Here is a 22289-nt window from a genome sequence, read left to right on the forward strand (position 1 = left end):
CTGTGGGATGCTAATGCAGGCTCAAATCACTGAGGTGGGAGTTATGAAAGCTGCATTTTTCAGAGGGTTTCCAATAGCAACCCACCACCGCCAATGTTGTTGCCCTCCTCCCCCTCTGGTCTTGTCGGTTTGAAACATGCCACTTGGAGCTGTGGAGAGCGAACGAGTATGACTTATTTAGCAGATTAACACAGTTTTAAAGAGAGGCATTGTAGCACATTAGCCGAGATGTGGTCAGGCATATGAAGGATTCATGAAGGTTGAGATGAGCAATGAGAAGAACATAGGGGGAATGAGTAGAGCAACACAACTGCACCCTCGCCACAGTAGTGGAGAGGGTAGTAAGTTTTAAGTTCCTCGGTGTACACATCACAGACAAACTGAATTGGTCCACCCACACAGACAGCATCGTGAAGAAGGCGCAGCAGCGCCTCTTCAACCTCAGGAGGCTGAAGAATTTCGGCTTGTCACCAAAAGCACAAACTTCTACAGATGCACAATCGAGAGCATCCTGTCAGGCTGTATCACCGCCTGGTATGGCAACTGCTCCGCCCACAACCGTAAGGCTCTCCAGAGGGTAGTGAGGTCTGCACAACACATCACCGGGGGCAAACTACCTGCCCTCCAGGACACCTACACCACCCGATGTCACAGGAAGGCCATAAAGATCATCAAGGACAACAAGCACCCGAGCCACTGCCTGTTCACCCCGCTATCATCCAGAAGGCGAGGTCAGTACAGGTGCATCAAAGCTGGGACCGAGAGACTGAAAAACAGCTTCTATCTCAAGGCCATCAGACTGTTAAACAGCCACCACTAACATTGAGTGGCTGCTGCCAACACACTGACTCAACTCCAGCCACTTTAATAATGGGAATTGATGTAAAATATATCACTAGCCACTTTAAACAATGCTACTTAATATAATGTTTACATACCCTACATTATTCATCTCATATGTCTACGTATATACTGTATCTACTGCATCTTTATGTTAAACATGTATCACTAGCCACTTTAAACTATGCCACTTTGTTTACATACTCATCTCATATGTATATACTGTACTCGATACCATCTACTGCATCTTGCCTATGCCGCTCGGTACCATCACTCATTCATATATCTTTATGTACATATTCTTTATCCCTTTACACTTGTGTGTATAAGGTAGTAGTTTTGGAATTGTTAGTTAGATTACTCGTTGGTTATTACTGCATTGTCGGAACTAGAAGCACAAGCATTTCGCTACACTCGCATTAACATCTGCTAACCATGTGTATGTGACAAATAACATTTGATTTGATTTGAGTTTAGACCCTTATAATATTTGACAGTAGCATTGAACAGTACAAAAAGGTCCTAATGGATGTGTGTATTAAACCTAATGAAAAAATTAAGAATGAAATATTGTGCTTATTTTCACTTGTCAAGGTGGATAAAGTGGGTTCTGAGCTCGGCCAGATGGCATCTCAGGGACAATTTATATTGGTGTCCACTCTCAGCCCTCTCTCACCCACTATTACAACTGGGAAGAGCCTGTCAATGGCTAGCTACATTGTTAAAACTCTTAATAGGATATTGGGCAACCACGAGCCGCCAGAACAGCTTCAATGTGCCTTGGCATAGATTTTAAGAGTGTCTGGAATTCTGGATCTTCCATAAGTGTTCAATTGGGTTGAGATCTGGTGACAGACAGACAGACAGACAGACAGACAGACAGACAGACAGACAGACAGACAGACAGACAGACAGACAGACAGACAGACAGACAGACAGACAGACAGACAGACAGACAGACAGACAGACAGACAGACAGACAGACAGACAGACAGACAGACACACACACACACACACACACAAACACACACACACTTTAAAAACCTGAACTTGTCCAATAAGAAACACAAATTTCCATTTTCGTTGTAAAATGTTTTGCTACGGTGTGCATTAATGAAAATGACCCTGCTGACTCGTGTAAACACATTTGATGAGCTGGATTAATTTGTAAGGAGACACATTGTGGGATATTTTTTATAAAAACAGTTGGTTTTGTCCTTTTTGGCCACTATTCTTGTAGCTAGGTATTACTGCACTGTTGGAGATATAAACATAAGCATTTTGCTGCACCATCGATAACGACTGCAAAATATGTGTACATGACCAATAACATTTGATTTGATTTGATTTGATTTAGTCACGTGGCCACTGGAACTTTCTGTGGTGTAAAGTGAACAGCAGAGGGTGTCATCAGAGCACAACAACTGTGACAAGTGACAGGATCCTGGTCTCATAGACCAGATGTAACATAGTAAATGTAAATCCAGGACACTCAAATTCGTATGATATGTTACGTTTGGTATGGTTACATAAGACAGAAGCTTACTTCAGGCAAAAACAAAAGTAGGGTGGTTGGCCGAGGTGGATGGGTGAGCGTGTAACGCAAACTATCCTTGGTCGGTGTGGATGGGACGTTGTATAACGGGAACGTCTAGCAATCCAAACATTGTGTGTTTGAATCTCATCACGGACAACTTTCACATTTTAACTCATTCAAAACTTTTCAGCCAGTTGCTACATTTTAGCTACTTTGCAACTTCTTAGCATGTTAGCATACCCTTCCCCTAACCTTAACCCTTTTAGCAAGCCCTTCACCTAACTCCTAATTTTAACCCTAACCCCTATCTAACGTTAGCCAGCTAGCTAACGTTAGTGCCACAACAAATTGGAATTCGTAACATATCATAACTGTATGTTTGTTTTACTCCATATGTAACTCTGTGTCATTGTATGTGTCGAACTGCTTTGCTTTATCTTGGCCAGGTCACAAATGTAAATGAGAACTTGTTTTCAACTTGCCTACCTGGTTAAATAAAGGTGAATTATTTTTTTGGTAAATAAAATAAGTTTAGCAGATTTGTAACATATTGCACATTTGCAAATTCGTAACATATCATACGAAATGGATGATGGACATCCATCCACAAATTAATACATATCATACGAAACGTAACAATCATACTAAATGGTGTGTCTCAGATTTATGTACAGAATAATACGAAATGCCCTGAGAACAGTTTGGTGCCAGAGGGGATAGATGGAGACAACCAAATAGAGTAACCCAGAGGTCATATTACACTCATCTATTTGTGAAATTTCAATTAATCTACTGAAGGTAAACTGCTAACAAAAATACCTATTGGATACAGTATATCTCAATATAAGAATATGTTGATATCAATGAGGTGACTTTGCTGAATGATTTTATTTGATAAGGGGGAGGGGGTCTGCTCTTTTAATTACATTTAGTTAGCAGTTTTATAGTGTCCGAAGGATGATGAAAGGTGACGTAATAGGTGTTCGTGGAACACCCAATGAGACACCCTGCGCCTTACAATCAGATTCTGCATCAGTGATTGATCAGTGAGAACAGTTGAGGCCCTTGCAGCTCCTAAGGAGAGAGAAACTGCAATATTAACACTTCTATACTTCCTCTGCCACCTCTGATCTTAATCTGTACTAACATAATCATTTAGAGTTCTTAATGCAATGAGTACTTAAAGTGACATTAAAAGTTTGTCAGATGTTTACAGACCTCTAATGTCATGGGACATGGTTTCATCTTGACATTACTTTAATTTTGAGGCGTGAAAAGATGGAGCAAACTTCCATTTATGAGTGAAATGTCCCTTTAAGGTAACCAAATAAAACAAGATTTTTTTTAAACCTATTTTATTCAGCAAATAAATGCCAATTTACCATGAAAGCAATCAATCCCCCTTATCAATCCCCCATTCATCAAGAATGCTGTTGTCTGTTTTTAGTGAGAATGGATGTGGGAGCTAACAGAAGTGCTCTTCTTTATACAGATGATGGGCTAGTTGAGTTCCAAAATGTCAATGAGAACATCCAAAACAACAAAGGATAGTGCCTCCTGTTCAGTTTTGTCAGGCTTTCTGATTTTGATAGTATACCTCTCGCTACCATCCATAAACCATGTTAATGCCCAAATACCAGAGATAATATTTATCATCCTACAGATGCCGTTTTTGATGAAAAATCTATGGTTGTTGTATAGGAAAAACAATGATATGAGCGAAAATCCCTCTTTACCATGAAGTGTGTTTTGACCATACACACTGTTGCGTCCCAAATTACAGCCCATTTAGGGCTGTTATGGTGACCATATTACTGCCACACCGGCAGTCACCAGTCATGATGGCAGTCAAATTCCACATGACCATTTAGTCATGGTAATGAGGCTTCTCCAAGCTCTGATACTGCTGATGGTCATTAGTAGCCTACCAAACTTGCTGGTACTCAACACTCTAATCATGCTGACATCAATGCAAATGAGTGCCCAGGAGACTGCATGAATCAGGCCTTCATGGGCGAATTGCTGCAAAGAAACCACTACTAAAGGACACCAATAATAAGAAGAGACTTGCTTGGGCCAAGAAACAAGAGCAATAGAAATTAGACCGGTGGAAATCTGTCCTTTGGTCTGATGAGTCCAAATCTGAGATTTTTGGTTGAACCTGCCGTGTCTTTGTGAGACGCAGAGTAGGTGAACGGATGATCTCTGCATGTGTGGTTCCCACTGTGAAGCATGGAGGAGGAGGTGTGATGGTGTGGGGGTGCTTTGCTGATGACACTGTCTGTGATTTATTTAGAATTAAAAGCAAACTTAACCAGCATGGCTACTACCGCATTCTGCAGTGATACGCAATCCCATCTGGTTTGAGCTTAGTGTGACTATCATTTGTATTTGAACAGGACAATGATCCAAAACACACCTCAAACACACCCTATTGAAGGGCTATATGACCAATAAGGAGAGTGATGGAGTGCTGCATCCGATGACCTGGCCTCCACAATCACGCATATAATTGTCAGATTAGGATAGAAAACACTCTAAAGTTTTCAAAACGGTCAAAATATTGTCTGTGAGTATAACAGAACTGATATTGCAGGCGAAAACCAGAGGAAAATTCAACCAGGAAGTGGCCTCTATTTTGAAAGCTCCATGTTCCATTGAATGCCTTCCCTCCATTTAAAGGGATATCAACCAGATTCCTTTTCCTATGGCTTCCCCATGTTGTGAACAGTCTTAAGACATAGTTTCAGGCTTTTATTTTGAAAAATGAGCGAGAAAGATCACATCGCGTCAGTGAATAGCTGGGTGACCCCAGAGTTTTGCTTGCGCAACAGTAGGATGGCAGCCATTGTCTCTCTCTCTCCTATTGAAGAAGCTAAAGTCTGAGTTGATATATTATCGATTATATATTGAAAAAACAACACGAGGAATGATTATGAAAAACGTTTGACATGTTTCTGTGAACATTACGGATACTATTTGAAATTTTCGTCTGCGATGTCGTGACCACTCGAGCCTGTGGATTTCTGAACATAACGCGCCAAATAAATGGCGCGTTACAAATTTATTGTGTAACTGGGAGTCTCGTGAGCGCAAGCGATTTAATTTATTGCTTTTCTGACATTCGTGACCAATCTACTTGGCTGCTAGCTGTTTGTAATATTTTGTCTACTGAGAGAGATGTTCTTACATAAACGCTTCGTATGCTTTCACCGAAAAGCTTTATTGAAATCTGACACGCCAGGTGGATTAACAACAAGCTAAGCTGTGTTTTGCTATATTGCACTTGTGATTTCATGAACATTAAATATTTTTTGTAACTTAATTTGAATTTGGCGCTCTGCAATTCAGAGAATGTTGACGTAAATGATCCCGCTAATGGGATGGGTGCATCAAGAAGTTAAGACTGTTGGTTGAGAGAATCAGCTACTCATTCAAGCTGTGTCCAAACATTTGACTGTATAATATTCTTTATATGTAAAGACAACATTAAATGAAAAATAGTCTGATGGGTGACAATATTAGCCTATCAGTCGTGAATGATGTATTATGCCCAGCTTGTGCATTAAGGCAAGAAACAGAGCACACCTTTTTTTGCGAATTTTTATCAAATCATAGTTGTATACCTCATGTATCATAGTCCATAGGCCTATATGTTTTGTAATCACAACTAAAGTGGCCCAATAACTTCTTAAAATTAAAACATTAATCTGCTTTATAACCGGTGTAGAGCCTAACTGACATACATAGGCTGCGTGTGAGTTTCACGTTAAGGGAAGATCATTTTCACCATTAAAATGGACCTTTATAATACAATTGAAGTTAGAAGTGTACATAAACCTTAGCCAAATACATTTAAAATCAGTTTTTCACAATTCCTGACATTTAATCCTAGTAAAAATTCCCTGTTTTATGTCAGTTAGGATCACCACTTAATTTTAAGAATGTGAAATGTCAGAATAATAGTAGAGTTATTTATTTCAGCTTTTATTTCTTTCATCACATTCCCAGTGGGTAAGAAGTTTACATACACTAAATTAGTATTTGGTAGCGTTGCCTTTAAATTGTTTATCTTGGGTCAAAAGCTTCGGGTAGCCTTCCACAAGCTTCCCACAATACGTTAGGTGAATTTTGGCCCATTCCTCCTGACAGAGCTGGTGTACCTGAGTCAGGTTTGTAGGCCTCCTTGCACGCACACGCTTTTTCAGTTCTGCCCACAAATTTTCTATGGGATTGAGGTCAGGGCTTTGTGATGGCCACTCCAATACCTTGACTTTGTTGTCCTTAAGCCATTTTGCCAAAACTTTGGAAGTACGCTTGGGGTCATTTTCCATTTGGAAGACCCATTTGCGACCAAGCTTTAACTGATGTCTTGATATTTTGCTTCAATATATCCACATAATTTCCCTGCCTCATGATGCTATCTATTTTGTGAAGTGCACCAGTCCCTCCTGAAGCAAAGCACCCCCACAACATGATGCTGCCCCTCCCGCGCTTCACGGTTGGGATGGTGTTCTTCAGCTTGCAAGCCTCCCCTTTTTCCTCCAAACATAACGATGGTCATTATGGCCAAACAGTTCTATTTTTGTTTCATCAGACCAGAGGACATTTCTCCAAAAAAGTAAGCTCTTTGTCCCCATGTGCAGTTGCAAATTGTAGTCTGGCTTTTTCATGGCGGTTTTGGAGCATTGGCTTCTTCCTTGCTGAGCGGCCTATCAGCTTATGTCGATATAGGACTCATTTTTACTGTGGATATAGATACTTTTGTACCTGTTTCCTCCAGCATCTTCACATGGTCCTTTGCTGTTGTTCTGGGATTGATTTGCGCTTTTCGCACCAAAGTACGTTCATCTCAAGGAGACAGAACGTGTCTCCTTCCTGAGCAGTATGATGGCTGCTTGGTCCCATGGTGTTTATACTTGCGTACTATTGTTTGTACAGATGAACGTGGTACCTTCAGGTGTTTGGAAATTGCTCCCAAGGATGAACCAGACTTGTGGAGGTCTACAATTGTTTTTCTCAGGTCTTGGCTGATTTCTTTTGATTTTCTCATGATGTCAAGCAAAGAGGAACTAAGTTTGAAGGTAGGCCTTGAAATACATCCACAGGTACACCTCCAATTGACTCCAATTATGTAAATTAGCCCAACAGACGCTTCTAAAGCCATGACATCACTTTCTGAAATTATCCAAGCTGTTTAAAGGCACAGTCAACTTAGTGTATGTAAACTTTTGACCCACTGGAATTGTGATACAGGGAATTATAATTGAAATAATCTCTCTGTTAACAATTGTTGGAAAAATGACTTGTGTCATGCACAAAGTAGATGTCCTAACCGACTTGCCAAAACTATAGTTTGTTAATTAACAAGAAATTTGTGGGGTGGTTGAAAAACGAGATTTAATGACTCCAAACTAAGTGTATGTAAACTTCCGACTTCCACTGTAAATCAGTACATGCATAATCGCATTTGCCATCACTTTTGATAAGTGTTTTCCCACTAATTGATTGAATATTGGAACATCCACATATAGGACAAGTTGACCAATCAGTTAAGTTGCCTATTATATTTAGCCCAAGGGCACAACAGCCACTTTGGCCGCGAAAGGCATGCTTTTTAAGGGGCATTACGGCTACACAAGGATGCCGCAGGGAAATTTGAGGCCTGGTGAGAATATTATCAAGTGCTTGTCAAATTGTGAACATGTCAAGTCTACTCCTGCTCCCCCTGCTCTGCCACTCGATGTTGCCGGTCTACTAACCACCTGTCCTAGCAACCCATTATTACGCACACCTGGCAATAATCATGAGGCACATCTTAACTTCATCACTCCCTGATTACTTCCCCTTTATCAAGCGCTCCGTTGTATTAGGTAGTATTGGTTCCTGTTTTCATGTTTAGACGGTACTCCTGTTTTTGTATTCACCCTTGGTTCCTGTGCAACCAGGGGGAAGAAAATTGTCTAGATCACCTGTACTCCACACACAGACCCGTACAAAGCTCATCCTCCATTTGGTAAATCCAACCATAACTCTATCCTCCTGATTCCTGCTTACAAGCAAAAATTTAAGCAGGACGCACCAGTGACTCAGTCTATATTAAAGTGGTCAGATGAAGCAGATGCTAAACTACAGAACTGTTTTGCTATCACAGACTGGAACATTTTCCGGGATTCTTCCGATGGCATTGAGGAGTACACCACATCAGTCACTGGCTTTATCAATAAGTGCATCGAGGACTTCGTCCCCACAGTGACTGTACGTGCATACCCCAACCAGAAGCCATGGATTACAGGCAACATTCGCACTGAGCTAAAGGGTAGAGCTGCCGCTTTCAAGGTGCAGGACTCTAACCTGGAAGTACAAGAAAACCTGCTATGCCCTGCGACAAACCATCAAACAGGCAAAGCGTCAATACAGGGCTAAGATTGAATAATACTACATCGGCTCCGACGCTCATCTTATGTGGCAGGGCTTAAAAACGATTACAGACTACAAAGGGAAGAACAGCCGCGAGCTGCCCAGTGACACGAGCCTACCAGATGTGCTAAATCACTTCTATGCTCACTTTGAGGCAAGCAACACTGAGGCATGCATGAGAGCATCAGCTGTTCCGGGTCGACTGTGTGATCATACTCTCCGTAGCCGACGTGAGTAAGACCCTTAAACAGGTCAACATGCACAAGGCTGCAGGGCCAGACGGATTACCAGGACGCGTGTTCCGGGCATGTGCTGACCAACTGGCAGGTGTCTTCACTGACATTTTCAACATGTCCCTGATTGAGTCTGTAATACCAACATGTTTCAAGCAGAAACCATAGTCCCTGTGCCCAAGAACACAAAGGCAACCTGCCTAAATGACTACAGACCCGTAGCCATGACGTGCTTCGAAAGGTTGGCAATGGCTCACCTCAACACCATTATTCCAGAAACCCTACACCCACTCCAATTTACATACCGCCCAAACAGATCCACAGATGACACTATCTCTATTGCACTCCAAATTGCCCTTTTCCACCTGAACAAAAGGAACACTTATGTGAGAATGCAATTCATTGACTACAGCTCAGCGGTCAACACCATAGTACCCTCAAAGCTCATCATTAAGCTAAGGATCCTGAGACTAAACACCTCCCTCTGCAACTGGATCCTGGACTTCCTGTCAGGCCGCCTCCAGGTAGTGAGGGTAGGTAGCAACACATCTGCCACACTGATCCTCAACACTGGAGCTCCCCAGGGGTGCATGCTCAGTCCCCTCCTGTACTCCCTGTTCACCCACGACTGCATGGCCAGGCACGACTCCGAATGAGAGACTGATGAAGTGTGTGCAGCGTGCAACTTTTTTCAGATCATAATTAGAGTCCAATCATGCAGTCTTAGTGTCACATGAGTTCACGCTGGAGAGACGAAGCAGGTACGGGGAGTAAAACATTGAATAAATAACGGACATGGAACGAGACAGGAACAACGTCAGCAAACAAATAAAAAAACAATACAATGCAGCCGCGGGGAACAGAGCTGGGGAACTGAAAAATATAGGGGAGGAAAAAAACTGGTGATAAGTGAGTCCAGGTGAGTCCAATAACGCTGATGCACGTGACGAGGGAAGGCAGGTGTGCTTGATGGATGGCAGGAGTGCGTGATGCAGGCCACTTGGCGCCCTCAAGCGCCAGGGGGAGGAAGGAGCGGGAGCAGACGTGACACATAGAATGTATTAAAAATCTAAACATTTATCCCAACATTTGTATCACAATTAAATTGCATTAATAACTCTAAATTAAGCATATAGGACCAGTTTCTTTGTTAACTGATCAACACACAATAGCCGCATGTGCGCACTTCCTTTGAAATAATTTTGAGAAAATATACTTCATACTATAAAATTATTGTAAAATAATGCCACGGAATTCTAAGCAATTATTGTCTGCAAAATGAACAAGTGAAGCCCACAGCCATATGGCATAGCCATATCAGGTCCTAACATAAGCATTACATGAGCTTGCTCCTACCTATCTTTCTGATTTGGTCCTGCCATACATACCTACACGTACGCTATGGTCACAAGACGCAGGCCTCCTTACTGTCCCTAGAATTTCTAAGCAAACAGCTAGAGGCAGGGCTTTCTCTTATAGAGCTAAATTTTTAAGGAATGGTCTGCCTACCCATGTGAGAGACGCAGACTCGGTCTCAACCTTTACGTCTTTACTGAAGACTCATCTCTTCAGTGGGTCATATGATTGAGTCAAGTCTGTCCCAGGAGTGTGAAAGTGAACAGAAAGGTACTGGAGCAACGAACTGCCCTTGCTGTCTCTGCCTGTCCGGTTCCCCTCTCTCCACTGGGATTCTCTGCCTCTAACCCTATTACAGGGGCTGAGTCACTGGCTTACTGGTGCTCTTCCATGCCGTCCCTAGGAGGGGTGCGTCACTTGAGTGGGTTGAGTCACTGACGTGATCTTCCTGTCCGGGTTGGCACCCCCTTTTGGGTTGTGCCGTGGCGGAGATATTTGTGGGCAAGTGTAGGTTGGTTTATACTCGGTCTTGTCTCAGGATGGTAAGTTGGTGGTTGAAGATATCCATCTAGTGGTGTGGGGGCTGTGCTTTGGCAAAGTGGGTAGAGTTATATCCTGCCTGTTTGGCCCTGTCCGGGGGTATCGTCGGACGGGGCCACAGTGTCTCCTGACCCCTCCTGTCTCAGCCTCCAGTATTTATGCTGCAGTAGTTTATATGTCGGGGGGCTAGGTTCAGTCTGTTATATCTGGAGTATTTCTCTTGTCTTATCCGGTGTCCTGTGTGAATTTAAGTATGCTCTCTCTAATTCTCTCTCTCTTTCTCTCTTTTTCTTTCTTTCTTTCTTTCTTTCTTTCTTTCTTTCTTTCTTTCTTTCTTTCTTTCTTTCTTTCTTTCTTTCTTTCTTTCTTTCTTTCTTTCTTTCTTTCTCTCTCTCGGAGGACCTGAGCCCTAGGACCATGCCTCAGGACTACTTGGCCTGATGACTCCTTGCTGTCCCCAGTCCACCTGGCCGTGCTGCTGCTCCAGTTTCAACTGTTCTGCCTATGGAACCCTGACCTTTTCACCAGACGTGCTACCTGTCCCAGATCTGCTGTTTTCAACTCTCTAGAGACAGCAGGAGTGGTAGAGATACTGTTGTACCCTCGACAACTACTGTGATAATTATTATTTGACACTACTGGTCATCTTTGAACATTTGAACATCTTGGCCATGTTCTGTTATAATCTCCACCCCGCACAGCCAGAAGAGGACTGGCCACCCCTCATAGCCTGATTTCTCTCCAGGTTTCTTCCTAGGTTCTGGCCTTTCTAGAGAGTTTTTCCTAGCCACCGTGCTTCTACACCTGCATTGCTTGCTGTTTGAGGTTTTAGGCTGGGATTCTGTACAGCACTTTGTGACATCAGTTGATGTAAGAAGAGCTTTATAAATACATTTGATTTGATAAGGACAACCCATAGTATGCTATTCTGTTGTTCTGAAATAGACTACATTTCTTCATATCCTGTTTCTTTAGACCCGTCTAAAATAAATAATGGATTTATTGTGATGGTGTAGGCTATATTAAATTCATTTAATAGACTTTTTAAAATGTCTGCATCAGGTCTGCATCAGTGGCTTGTAGGCTATGCGTGGAAGCCAGGAGATACTACATGTGTTTGTGCTAATTAACGGTCAATTACAGTGAGCCCGGCAGTTATTTTCTTGACAATCACAGGCTGACAAAATTTCATGACCGCCACAGCCCTAACCCTATTCACTTTATAGTGCACTACTTTTTTTTTACCAAGGCCCAAATAGCACTATAGGGGAAAGGATGCCATTTAAGATGCAGACCTTACTCAGCAGGACCATTAGAGAAGGGCCCTCCTCTCTATGCCACTAATACTGAGAACAGAGTAACAACAAGTGGCTTCAGACTGATTCAAAGTATAAGCATTCAGTGGCCAGGGTAAAACCTAAATAGCCTAGGTCTTGCCATGGCATTGTCAGCGCATTTTGGCCATTTCCATTCCAGGAGTGTATTTGAATAAGCTTAAGTGATGTTCTAAAGGGACAGTCGTGTATTTATTGCTGCACTTGGAATTTCACTCATGCTTAGAAGCTTACTATGCACGTTTTAAAAGTAGTCTAACTACAAATCCAGAATTGTGCAGAAAATAAACAGGATGTGTGCTTTATTTTCTGTACAATTGTTCTACTAAACACACACACACACACACACACACACACACACACACACACACACACACACACACACACACACACACACACACACACACACACACACACACACACACACACACACACACACACACACTGCTGTTGTGCTGCTTTGTTGTGCAGTGCACCCAGTCCTAGTGGAGCCCTGCCTTGGAGGAATGTCTGTGTGCTCTCTCGGTGGACGTGCCCAGAGTGGACAAATCATGCTAATTGTCTTGGAGAGAAACAGAGCGTTAGACCCAAGATGAAGGCAGAGAGGGAGGATCTCTCCAAAGCCATAGCCGCTCCTCAACTTTTGCTGCTCTGGTGTCTTCTTGTCTCACCTCAGTCAGGTAAGGGAAACTTTCCCCTGTTTTTGGAAAACACATCTGTACTGACTTATTAAAGGAATGTGTAGTGTTCACTTGCAATGCTAAGACAATGTGGGTGGGAAGTATTTAGAGTGGAGTGGGCAAGTGTAGGTTGGTTTATGCATGTTTTCTGACTGACGTATTTGTTTGGCTGATAAGTTGGACACATACATTTTGTGTCCTACTAAATTATGCCTACTTTTGCTTGTAAATTCGTTCAAGTAAATTCATCTATTCAATAAAAAAATATGACGGTCAATCATTCAACAGCCCCTAATAAGACCCCTATTATGAATTTAAATGTCTCAGAATATTTATTGAATTAATTTGATTAGCATATATGCATAGGTATCATATAAATGACAAAAACAATTACATAAAACACCATTTCCATGTCAAACAAGCAAATAAACATGTCCTTGTTGTGTACTAGCTTATATTCTGAAAAACACTTTGAAAAACACTTATTTAAAACATTCAAACTGACTTCACAGTGCCACACAGTATGTATTTTTATTACTATTGCTCAATTACTAGAAAGAAAATTACACTCTGATGACACTCATAAAACTATACATAGTCTGTGGATTTAAAAATAGATTGATGAAGATATATTATTTGGCAGAAAGCAGTCACAATGGGACCCAGATTCCAGCCTGGAGTAAAATGTACTTTCAATGGACATTCTCTATTGAGAATGGTTTTTAGTCCAGGACTGCTTAATCTGGATTTGGGAAGCCGGCAAATAGGGTTTAGACTTTAGAGAGTTTAGGCGTTCGGTCTGTACAAAAAGCTGTTTAGTTCATATCAATGGTATTTGATCTCTGTAGAGCCCATGTGGAAACTATGCTACTCAGATGTCTTCCGGTTGGTTCAGAAGGTTTGCCAAAGGTTGGAGAAGGACCTGAGCTCAGGCTATTGAGGTGTGACCTAGATACATAAATGGAAAGCTATACAAGGAATTGATCATTTTGTACATATATAATTCTAATTGTATATGAGATATAGAAAAAAGGTGTGCAGAGTCAAACATAGAAACATGATACTTGGTACTTTTATAGGTGCGGTTGTGTCATGTGATTGCGGTTGTGTTGTCATCAGCAGAATCACTGGGGCCCTCTGTCTTTGGGCTCAGCCAATCGGGGAGCTTGTGTTGCTCTGAGGCCTCTTTCATGGGCTACCAGGGAGGAAATTGGCCCAAACAATACCCCCTTTTGTCAGCTCATCACAGTCGTCCAAAAGGACTGCGAGCCGTTACCACGGTGATGCAGTGCTGCCACACAGGCTCCATGCAGCGCACTCTGCCCCAGCGGAGGAGGGGGCCCGGTGCCCACAGTCAAGTCATCAGCAGCCTGCCGCCCACAACAACAGCCAGCAGAGCTAGTTACAGTCCTTTGGCTCTCACTTTATAAGCCCACTCTGATCACATACTGTAGGCTATTACCACCAAAAAGAATCCTCTGGTCAATCAACTCTGAAAGAATTTCTGCAAAATCTGTTGGCCAGAAGTTAGACGATTTGAGATATGCCTTGTAGTGAAGTTGTTGAACTAGCTAAGGGGCAAAGAGAATTCTTAGCATAACCCAGACCATGACCTGTTAACAATGTCACGCCTTCTAGCCACAAATGCTTGAATAGAAGCATGTCACTTAATCAAGGACGGTTTAGACACGACTGGGAAGGTGGTATTGGTGGTGTGGAGATTGTGGACAGACCAATATTTTTCTGAATACTAACCTTCACAGTGTAATGGAATAGGAAAGGTCCACAGGAGGATGCTGAGGGAAGGACGGCCCATAATACTGTCTGGAATAGACCAAATGAAATGGCATCAAACACTTGGAAACCATGTGTTTGATGTATTTGATACCATTCCAGTAATTCCACTCCAGCCATTACCACGAGCCAGTCTCCCCCAATTAAGGCGCCACCAACCTCTGAGGGAAGTGTGCCAAGTGTCCTTGGGTACACGATCTGGGTAAAGCTTGTTTGTTGGATGGCTTGCTAGTGTAACCGGTGTGAAATGGCTAGCATTTCAATTGGTGAGATGACAGAGAGTCACTGGTTCGAGCCCAGGTTGGGGCGAGAAAAGAGATGGAAGCAACACTGTTACACTAGGCCTATTTAAAAGACACTTGTAGCAAGCTGAAATGGCATTGCAGGTAGGATACGCCTGTACCCTATTGCAGTTTAATGCATGTATCAGTTTATCCATGTCACACATGCGTGTAAGTGGTGGAACACATGTTCCATTCATATGAACTGAGACGTGTATAGAATAGAAATCTGCTAAATATACAGTATAACCTGAATAAATAGACTCCGTTCCATCTCCTCTGGGTCCAGGACGTGTCAAGGGAGTCAACATCACCAGCCCTGGCTCTCTGATCCGGGGCATGTTGGGTGGGGAGGCACTCCTCTCTGTTCGTTACAGCAGCTCCAGCCCCGACGCGCCAGTCATCAAGTGGCAGCTGAAGAGGGACGACAAGCCCGTCACCGTGGTCCAGTCCATTGGCACCGAGATCATTGGGAACCTGAGGCCCGAGTACCGGGACCGCATCCTGGTGTTTGAGAATGGCACCCTCCTACTCCACAACCTCAAACTCTCTGATGAGGGCACCTATGAAGTGGAGATCTCCATCACGGATGATACTTTCACCGGAGATGGGAGTATCGACCTGACTGTGGATGGTATGTGGTCCAAAGTGTAAGCAAGAGCCTATCTACTGATTCTGCAGCAGAGGCAGCTTGATGTACAAGTAAACCCCTTGGACAGGATGCTAGTCTATCACAGGGTCTTACCCCCCAATCCATCTCCATAATGCTGAGATACATTGGGTACAATTTTTAGTCTTTGGTATGACTTGACCCCCCAACCTTCCAATCTCAGGGAAGACCCTCGATCCACAAGGCAATTGGGATGGTTGATGCATATTTTAGTATAAGTTTACTTGTCCTTTATGACATGACTTGCTTGTAGGAACTGCTGGGATTGTCTGTGATAAAACCAAAGGATTTTTTGCCTTTTTGTTTATACATATTTCTCACACATTTGTATGACTGAAACATCGGCTGAATTGTCAAGGAAAGTGCAGGGGACAATGGTCCAAACCATGTTGTTCTTGTAAAGGCGTTGTTGCAATGAGGGTCACCTGAGAAGTTGTTAATATACACCTGAGCAAATTTTTTTAACCCATCATATCAGTATAACTTTTGGCCCAGAAGGAAGAGACATATCTTGACGTGTCTGACTACTATACTTATTCTCCATAGAGCCCATATCCAGACCTTACGTCCTCATGGAGGCGTCCTCAGTACTGGAGCTCAGAGAGCACTTCACCCTCAACTGCTCCCATGACAACGGAACCAATGCCAAGTACAGCTGGCAGAAAGGAGGGAAACTGTTGACCAATGAGACCCGTCTGCAGCTGTCACCTGACCAGAAGCTCTTGACCATTGTGCGGGTGCTGATGGTGGATGATGACATCTACGGATGCGCGGTCGAGAACCCTATTGGGAGCATGAAGAGCCTGCCCATCAAACTCACTGTCTACAGTAGGCTATACAGTGGCACTATAGGCTTGAACCAGTGGCAATTCAGTCACAATCTTTAATCTGATTTTAGGTCAAACGACAGCGTTGCCACATGCTTTGCTGTAAAATTGAGGGATGAGGCTGGATAACTCCTGTAATAATCTCTGGCTATTTACCCATTATATAGGCAACTTTAGAAAGTACACACTAAATTAATTGAAATTATTTTCATAATGTCATCTCAGAGCGCTTTTCCCCTAAAGTCCTACTTGTCACTTGTTCAAGCCCAGGGTGTGCAACAAATACTTCACTGAAAAGCAAGTCCCTATATGTGAGAGAAGGGGTGAAAAAAAGGCAAATGCAAGCAATATATATAGATTTTTTTACTAACTGTAGCCTAATGTACCAGCAGCAAAAAGATAATGAGTGGGAGGGAAGTTGATCACTGGCTATACATCCAGTACATGACTACATACAGAGACATGAGTGTGTGCGTGGGAGGACAGGGGAGGAAGTACATGCTGTAATTCTGCTTCAACATATTCTTAAGTAGTTCTACTGTGCTGTTGGTTTTCCTATGTGGTTGCGTCCCAAATAGCACCATATTCCCTATATAGTGCACTACTTTTGAACAGAGCCTCGGGGCCCTGGTCAAAAGTGTATACTAAATATGGAAAAGGGTGCCATTTGGGACCAAGCCTATGACCCTCCTACCCTACTGACCCTCCCCCAACAGGGAGGAGTTCCCTCTACATCATTCTCTCCACCGGGGGTATTTTCCTCCTTATCACCTTGGTTACGGTGTGCGCCTGCTGGGGGCCGTCCAAGAAGTAAGAGCCAAACACACTTTTGTCTCACTCTCTACATGTTTCTGGATGCTTTGGTCTGTTCATGGTCCTATGGGTTGGGAATACTTTTCCATATTTAGTGTACACTTTTGACCAGGGCCCCCGAGGCTCTGTTCAAAATTGGACTGATATACTGTAGTGTTAAATAGACAAAATGCTAAATTTGACATGAACAATGTAGTTTTGAACAGTTTTATACTGTATAATTTAAGCACACAGTTGATTCTCACGTACAGTATATTGTATGTTTATTGTGCAGAGAGCGGCAGAAACAGCAAATGAAGCCCAGAGGTTTGGCAGGACTGCCAAGGCATTTAATAGAACACCCTGATTATTCCCCAATCAATCATGCAGGTAAGGAACCTAATAATTAATTGTATTTATATTTCCTAGTTATTCATAAGAATTATAAATTGTTGTGCTACACCAAAAGTCTTCATCCAATGTATTCTTCATCCTCTACAGTTGACGTTGTACCAAAAATGATGACTGAACATGAACGCAAGAATCCAGTGGCACTCTACATCCTCAAAGAGGTACCTCTTTAAATAACAAAAAAGCTGTCATCAGTATCTGACTCAAAACATAGCTAAAAAATACATTTTAATTTAATAAATCAATAAAAATCCCAGAGATACTGTGGGGACTTGTAGGTTTTTATTTCTCAACCCTCATTCAGGTGTTAAGATGACTAAAATATCTCAATGTAGAAAAAAATACAGCCAGTATGTATTGTTTTGGACCTGTTCAGAGCATTGTGTGTGTGTCTGAGTATTGACTTGGTTTCCCTCGTTGTAGGATTTCCCTCAGGGCGACCATGACTCACCCGGCAACATGGGCCTTGGCCCCTCCTCTGAGCCACCCAGCAGCCCCCCCGGCTACAGCAGCTCCCTGACTCCCTCCTCACGCTCCCCTGAACCCCCCGCCCACTCCTCTCGCAGGTACCCCCGCACCCCGATCAGCTCCACCCCTCCACATCACAACAAGGTGCAGAGCAAGTCCTCCACCCCCTCCCCACCCTGCACTCGATGCTCCGGACGAATGTTTCGTGCCCCAGTGGGCATACCGCCTGCCAGTCAGTTGGAAGAGCCCACCCCCACACTGGAGAGCAACGGTACCACTCAGCCTTGATTGTCTATCTACAAGTCCTGGAGGGATGAAGTGTGTGCAGACTTATGTTTCAGCCCAGCAATAAGACATCTGGTCTAAATTGAAAACCTTGACTAGTTGAGAAAGGATTGTATTCATTAGGCACAAAAGGGAACAAAATGGCCTGAAACAGTGATGGACTAACTGGAATTTTCCAAAAGAAACATTCATTTTCTTTTTTCTTTGTAAAAAGTTATTTTGAATGCCATAATGAATATGGTTACTGGTGTGGTGAAGCTGGGCCAGTGTGTCTCCTGTTGTCTACCCCTGGTCAACATGTTCTTCCCTCCTCCATGCCTTGGTGCTGTAGAGAGACATGCATCTGTGTGTTTACATGGTGACTGTATGTATATATGTAAATATATTTTATATGAAGTTATAGTGCAGTAATGTTTGTCTCAGAACCCAACACAGCACTTAATCATCTCAATATGTTTGTAAATACACTGTCATCCTCCACAACTGTATGAGTCAGGTTTAGGTTTTAAGTTATGACACGTTAGTGAGACGATTATTTTTTCTTCAATTATATTATGTACTATTCATAAGACCTGTTCAAATGTATAAAACCTATCTTTAAAGATACCCATGTATTCATATGTTGGTACATTTTGTATTGTGTGGATGTTTGTAATTTAACTAATAATTTTCTTTGTTATTGGGTATCATAGCTGAATAATCATTCAATGTTTTTCCTTTGTATAGATTCATAGAATTATTATGAAAATCAAAGGATACATTGTACATATCAGTAGAGATGTTTATTAAAGGCATGATGAGGAGGAAATATTGGTTGTCATTTATACATTTGTTTCACTCAAAGTGAAACTTTAGTGAATGTTTGAATGTTTCAAACACTTTATCCTCAATATTGTCCATTTGCATCTTCAGGTGAGCATGCATTTTTGCCATTTATCTATGCAGTTAGTGTAGCAGATGGCAATCTGAAACTCAGCCTGAAGTGCCTCCACTTGCGCTGCAGAATAGCTATTTTTTTCAGTGGTGCGACAATATAAGACCCTTCGAGAGGGCAGTTACGTGTGATAGCGAGGCAGAGGTCCTGGGTTCGAGCCTCGGTATGAGTGAATCAGGAGGAAGCTGTACCCGCTAACCAAGCAGCGTGACGTATTTTACAATGGTGCCGTGTTCCGGATCATCAGTTGGGCTCAGCTCAATGATGGGGTCGCTGTGGAGTGGGTTTGGGGGGTGAATGTAGCAGCAGGCGATGTGTGATACTCACTCCTCAGCCTGAAATGTCTCTACTTGTGCTGCCGAATAGCTAGCTTTTAGGTGGCGCAACAGGGTAAGATGCTTCTGGAAGGTGGTCAGGGGAGTTAGCAAGGCAGAGGTCCTGGGTTCCAGACTTGGTATGAGCCAAATCAGGAGTAAACAGTACTCGCTAAGCAAGCAGTGTGACTTCCTTAACATTAGCTTATGTGGGACTTCTTCAGACAGTGGTAGGCTGCACCCATCCTTGTCGACACAAATGCAATCTCTTCATCTCTCTCCACAGAGTATGTTTGTGCCCTGCAATAAAACAGAGGGGTCATACTTTCAACGATGTACAGTACAAGCTTTATGTCATTTGTTCCTTTTTGTCAAATGCTCCTCATTCTGTTCTCACACACACAGAGATAATTTGTTTGCTGATTCACAGTCATAGGACAATAGTACGCCTGTTCAGTGACCACTACAGCTGTGTAGTTGAGGCATGGAGAAGAAAAAAAGTGATTATTCTACCTATCCCAATATATACACTACCGTTCAAAAGTTTGGGGTCACTTAGAAATGTCCTTGTTTTTGAAAGAAAAGCAAATTGTTTTGTCCATTAAAATAACATCAAATTGATCACAAATACAGTGTAGACATTGTTAATGTTGTAAAAGACTATTGTAGCTGGGAACTGCAGATTTTTTATGGAATATCTACCTAGGTGTACAGAGGCCCATTATCAGCAACCATCACCCCTGTGTTCCAGTGGCACTTTGTGTTAGCTAATCCATGTCTGTGCTCTTTTGCCCATCTTATTATTTAATTTTTATTGGTCAGTCTGACATATGGCTTTTTCTTTGCAATTCTGCCTAGAAGGCCAGCATCCCGGAGTCGCCTCTTCACTGTTGACGTTGAGACTGGTGTTTTCCGGGTACTATTTAATGAAGCTGCTAGTTGAGGACTTGTGAGGCGTCTATTTCTCAAACTAGACACTAATGTACTTGTCCTCTTGCTCAGTTGTGCACTGGGGCCTCCCACTCCTCTTTCTATTTTGGTTAGGGCCAGTTTGTGCTGTTCTGTAAAGGGGGAAGTACACAGCGTTGTACGATATCTTCAGTTTCTTGGCAATTTCTCGCATGGAATAGCCTTCATTTCTCAGAACAAGAATAGACTGATGAGTTTCAGAAGAAAGTTCTTTGTTTCTGGCCATTTTGAGCCTGTAATCGAACCCACAAATGCTGATGCACGATACTCAGCTTGTCTAAAGAAGGCCAGTTGTACTGCTTCTTTAATCAGAACAACAGTTTTCAGCTGTGCTAACATAATTGCAAAAGGATTTTCTAATGATCAATTAGCCTTTTAAAATTATAAACTTGGATTAGCTAACACAACGTGCCATTGGAACACAGGAGTGATGGTTGCTGATAACGGGCCTCTATACACCTATGTAGATATTCCATAAAAAATGTGCAGTTTCCAGCAACAATAGTAATTTACAACATTAACAATGTCTACAATGTATTTCTGATCAATTTGATGTTATTTTAATGGACAAACAATGTATACGTTGGAGAGTAAAGACATTACAAAATGTGTCCACAGAACAGGGAAAGATTATTACATGCCTGGATAACAATTTCGTGTTGTTACTATGTTTTCTCACGAGAAAACTATGTCACTGTGTACTTGGACTTTTCAGTGGGCCTAAATCAAATGGCCTATTTCCATAGATGGAAATTAGCAATTTATCTGCAAATATATTTCAAACCAATCCAGCTTGATTCAGCTACCGGAGAAGAGTTTGACATGAGGTTTATGTAATGTATTAGTAGCTGACCAGTGCAGAGAGAGTAACACAGCTGAAGAGGGGGACTGTAGCGCAGAGAAGACTGTCTATGGTCACGACAGGTACACCAAAATCTGGGCCTTGGGTACTGGCACATGCACTGCTTACATTCCCGCTCTCCCTGGAAAAGTGTCTTCACACACATCGGCAGTTGGGAAAAGTGTCTTCACACACATAGGCAGTTGGGAAAAGTGTCTTCACACACATAGGCAGTTGGGAAAAGTGTCTTCACACACATAGGCAGTTGGGAAAAGTGTCTTCACACACATAGGCAGCTGCGACAGCAGGTGAGAAGGTGGACTCGGGCCGTGGACCCAGCAGTGCAGATGAGCATCAGGACAGCGATGTGTGTATAGTGTGTGTGTGCAAGCTTAGTCAATGGTTTATAACCTAAACAAAAGCCTGGCCTTTAGTAGTAATGGTAGTATGCTGTCCACCACTTTTTTGCTGCTTTATTACCATGTATCAAATAATTGCCCCTCTTTTAATCGTGGAGGGCAGGGAATAGACCGGAAGACGTTGAATACATCTGTTCCACAGATTCTAACAGCCTAAATATAATTTGAATCAACTCAATTTTATGCCTAGGGTGCTTCTGAGCAGAGAGGAAGTTTTGAGCAGGCTAGACTGCGCATGTTTGAGTCAAACTACATTTTGATGGACACCTGGTACGACCATTCAGATCTCATATTCTCGAATCCAGAAGAAACCCAAATAAATTAAGTGGGCGGAGCAAAAATGG

The 22289-nt window shown here is 42.5% G+C and overlaps 1 protein-coding gene across 1 annotated transcript; it reads left to right on the forward strand.

Moving 5' to 3' along the window:
• The first annotated feature begins 12709 nt into the window (after window positions 1-12709).
• Window positions 12710-19271, forward strand: LOC109872533 (hepatocyte cell adhesion molecule). Its single transcript, XM_020463805.2, has 7 exons — window positions 12710-12940; window positions 15305-15649; window positions 16232-16513; window positions 17229-17322; window positions 17600-17694; window positions 17806-17876; window positions 18139-19271. Exons 1-7 carry the CDS (start codon window positions 12853-12855, stop codon window positions 18469-18471), a joined length of 1308 nt encoding a protein of 435 aa, XP_020319394.1. The 5' UTR covers window positions 12710-12852; the 3' UTR covers window positions 18472-19271.
• The last annotated feature ends 3018 nt before the right edge of the window (window positions 19272-22289 follow it).

Source organism: Oncorhynchus kisutch, linkage group LG28 (genome assembly GCF_002021735.2).
Source record: "Oncorhynchus kisutch isolate 150728-3 linkage group LG28, Okis_V2, whole genome shotgun sequence".
NCBI classification, from domain to species: domain Eukaryota; kingdom Metazoa; phylum Chordata; class Actinopteri; order Salmoniformes; family Salmonidae; genus Oncorhynchus; species Oncorhynchus kisutch.

Bases quoted from the DNA above. Each gene is read 5' to 3' on its own strand.
- LOC109872533 (XM_020463805.2), top strand. From the start codon at position 12,853: ATGAAGGCAGAGAGGGAGGATCTCTCCAAAGCCATAGCCGCTCCTCAA. The intron at 16,514-17,228 runs GTAGGCTATACA...CTCCCCCAACAG, and splicing joins CATCAAACTCACTGTCTACA to GGAGGAGTTCCCTCTACATC. The intron at 17,695-17,805 runs GTAAGGAACCTA...CATCCTCTACAG, and splicing joins TTCCCCAATCAATCATGCAG to TTGACGTTGTACCAAAAATG.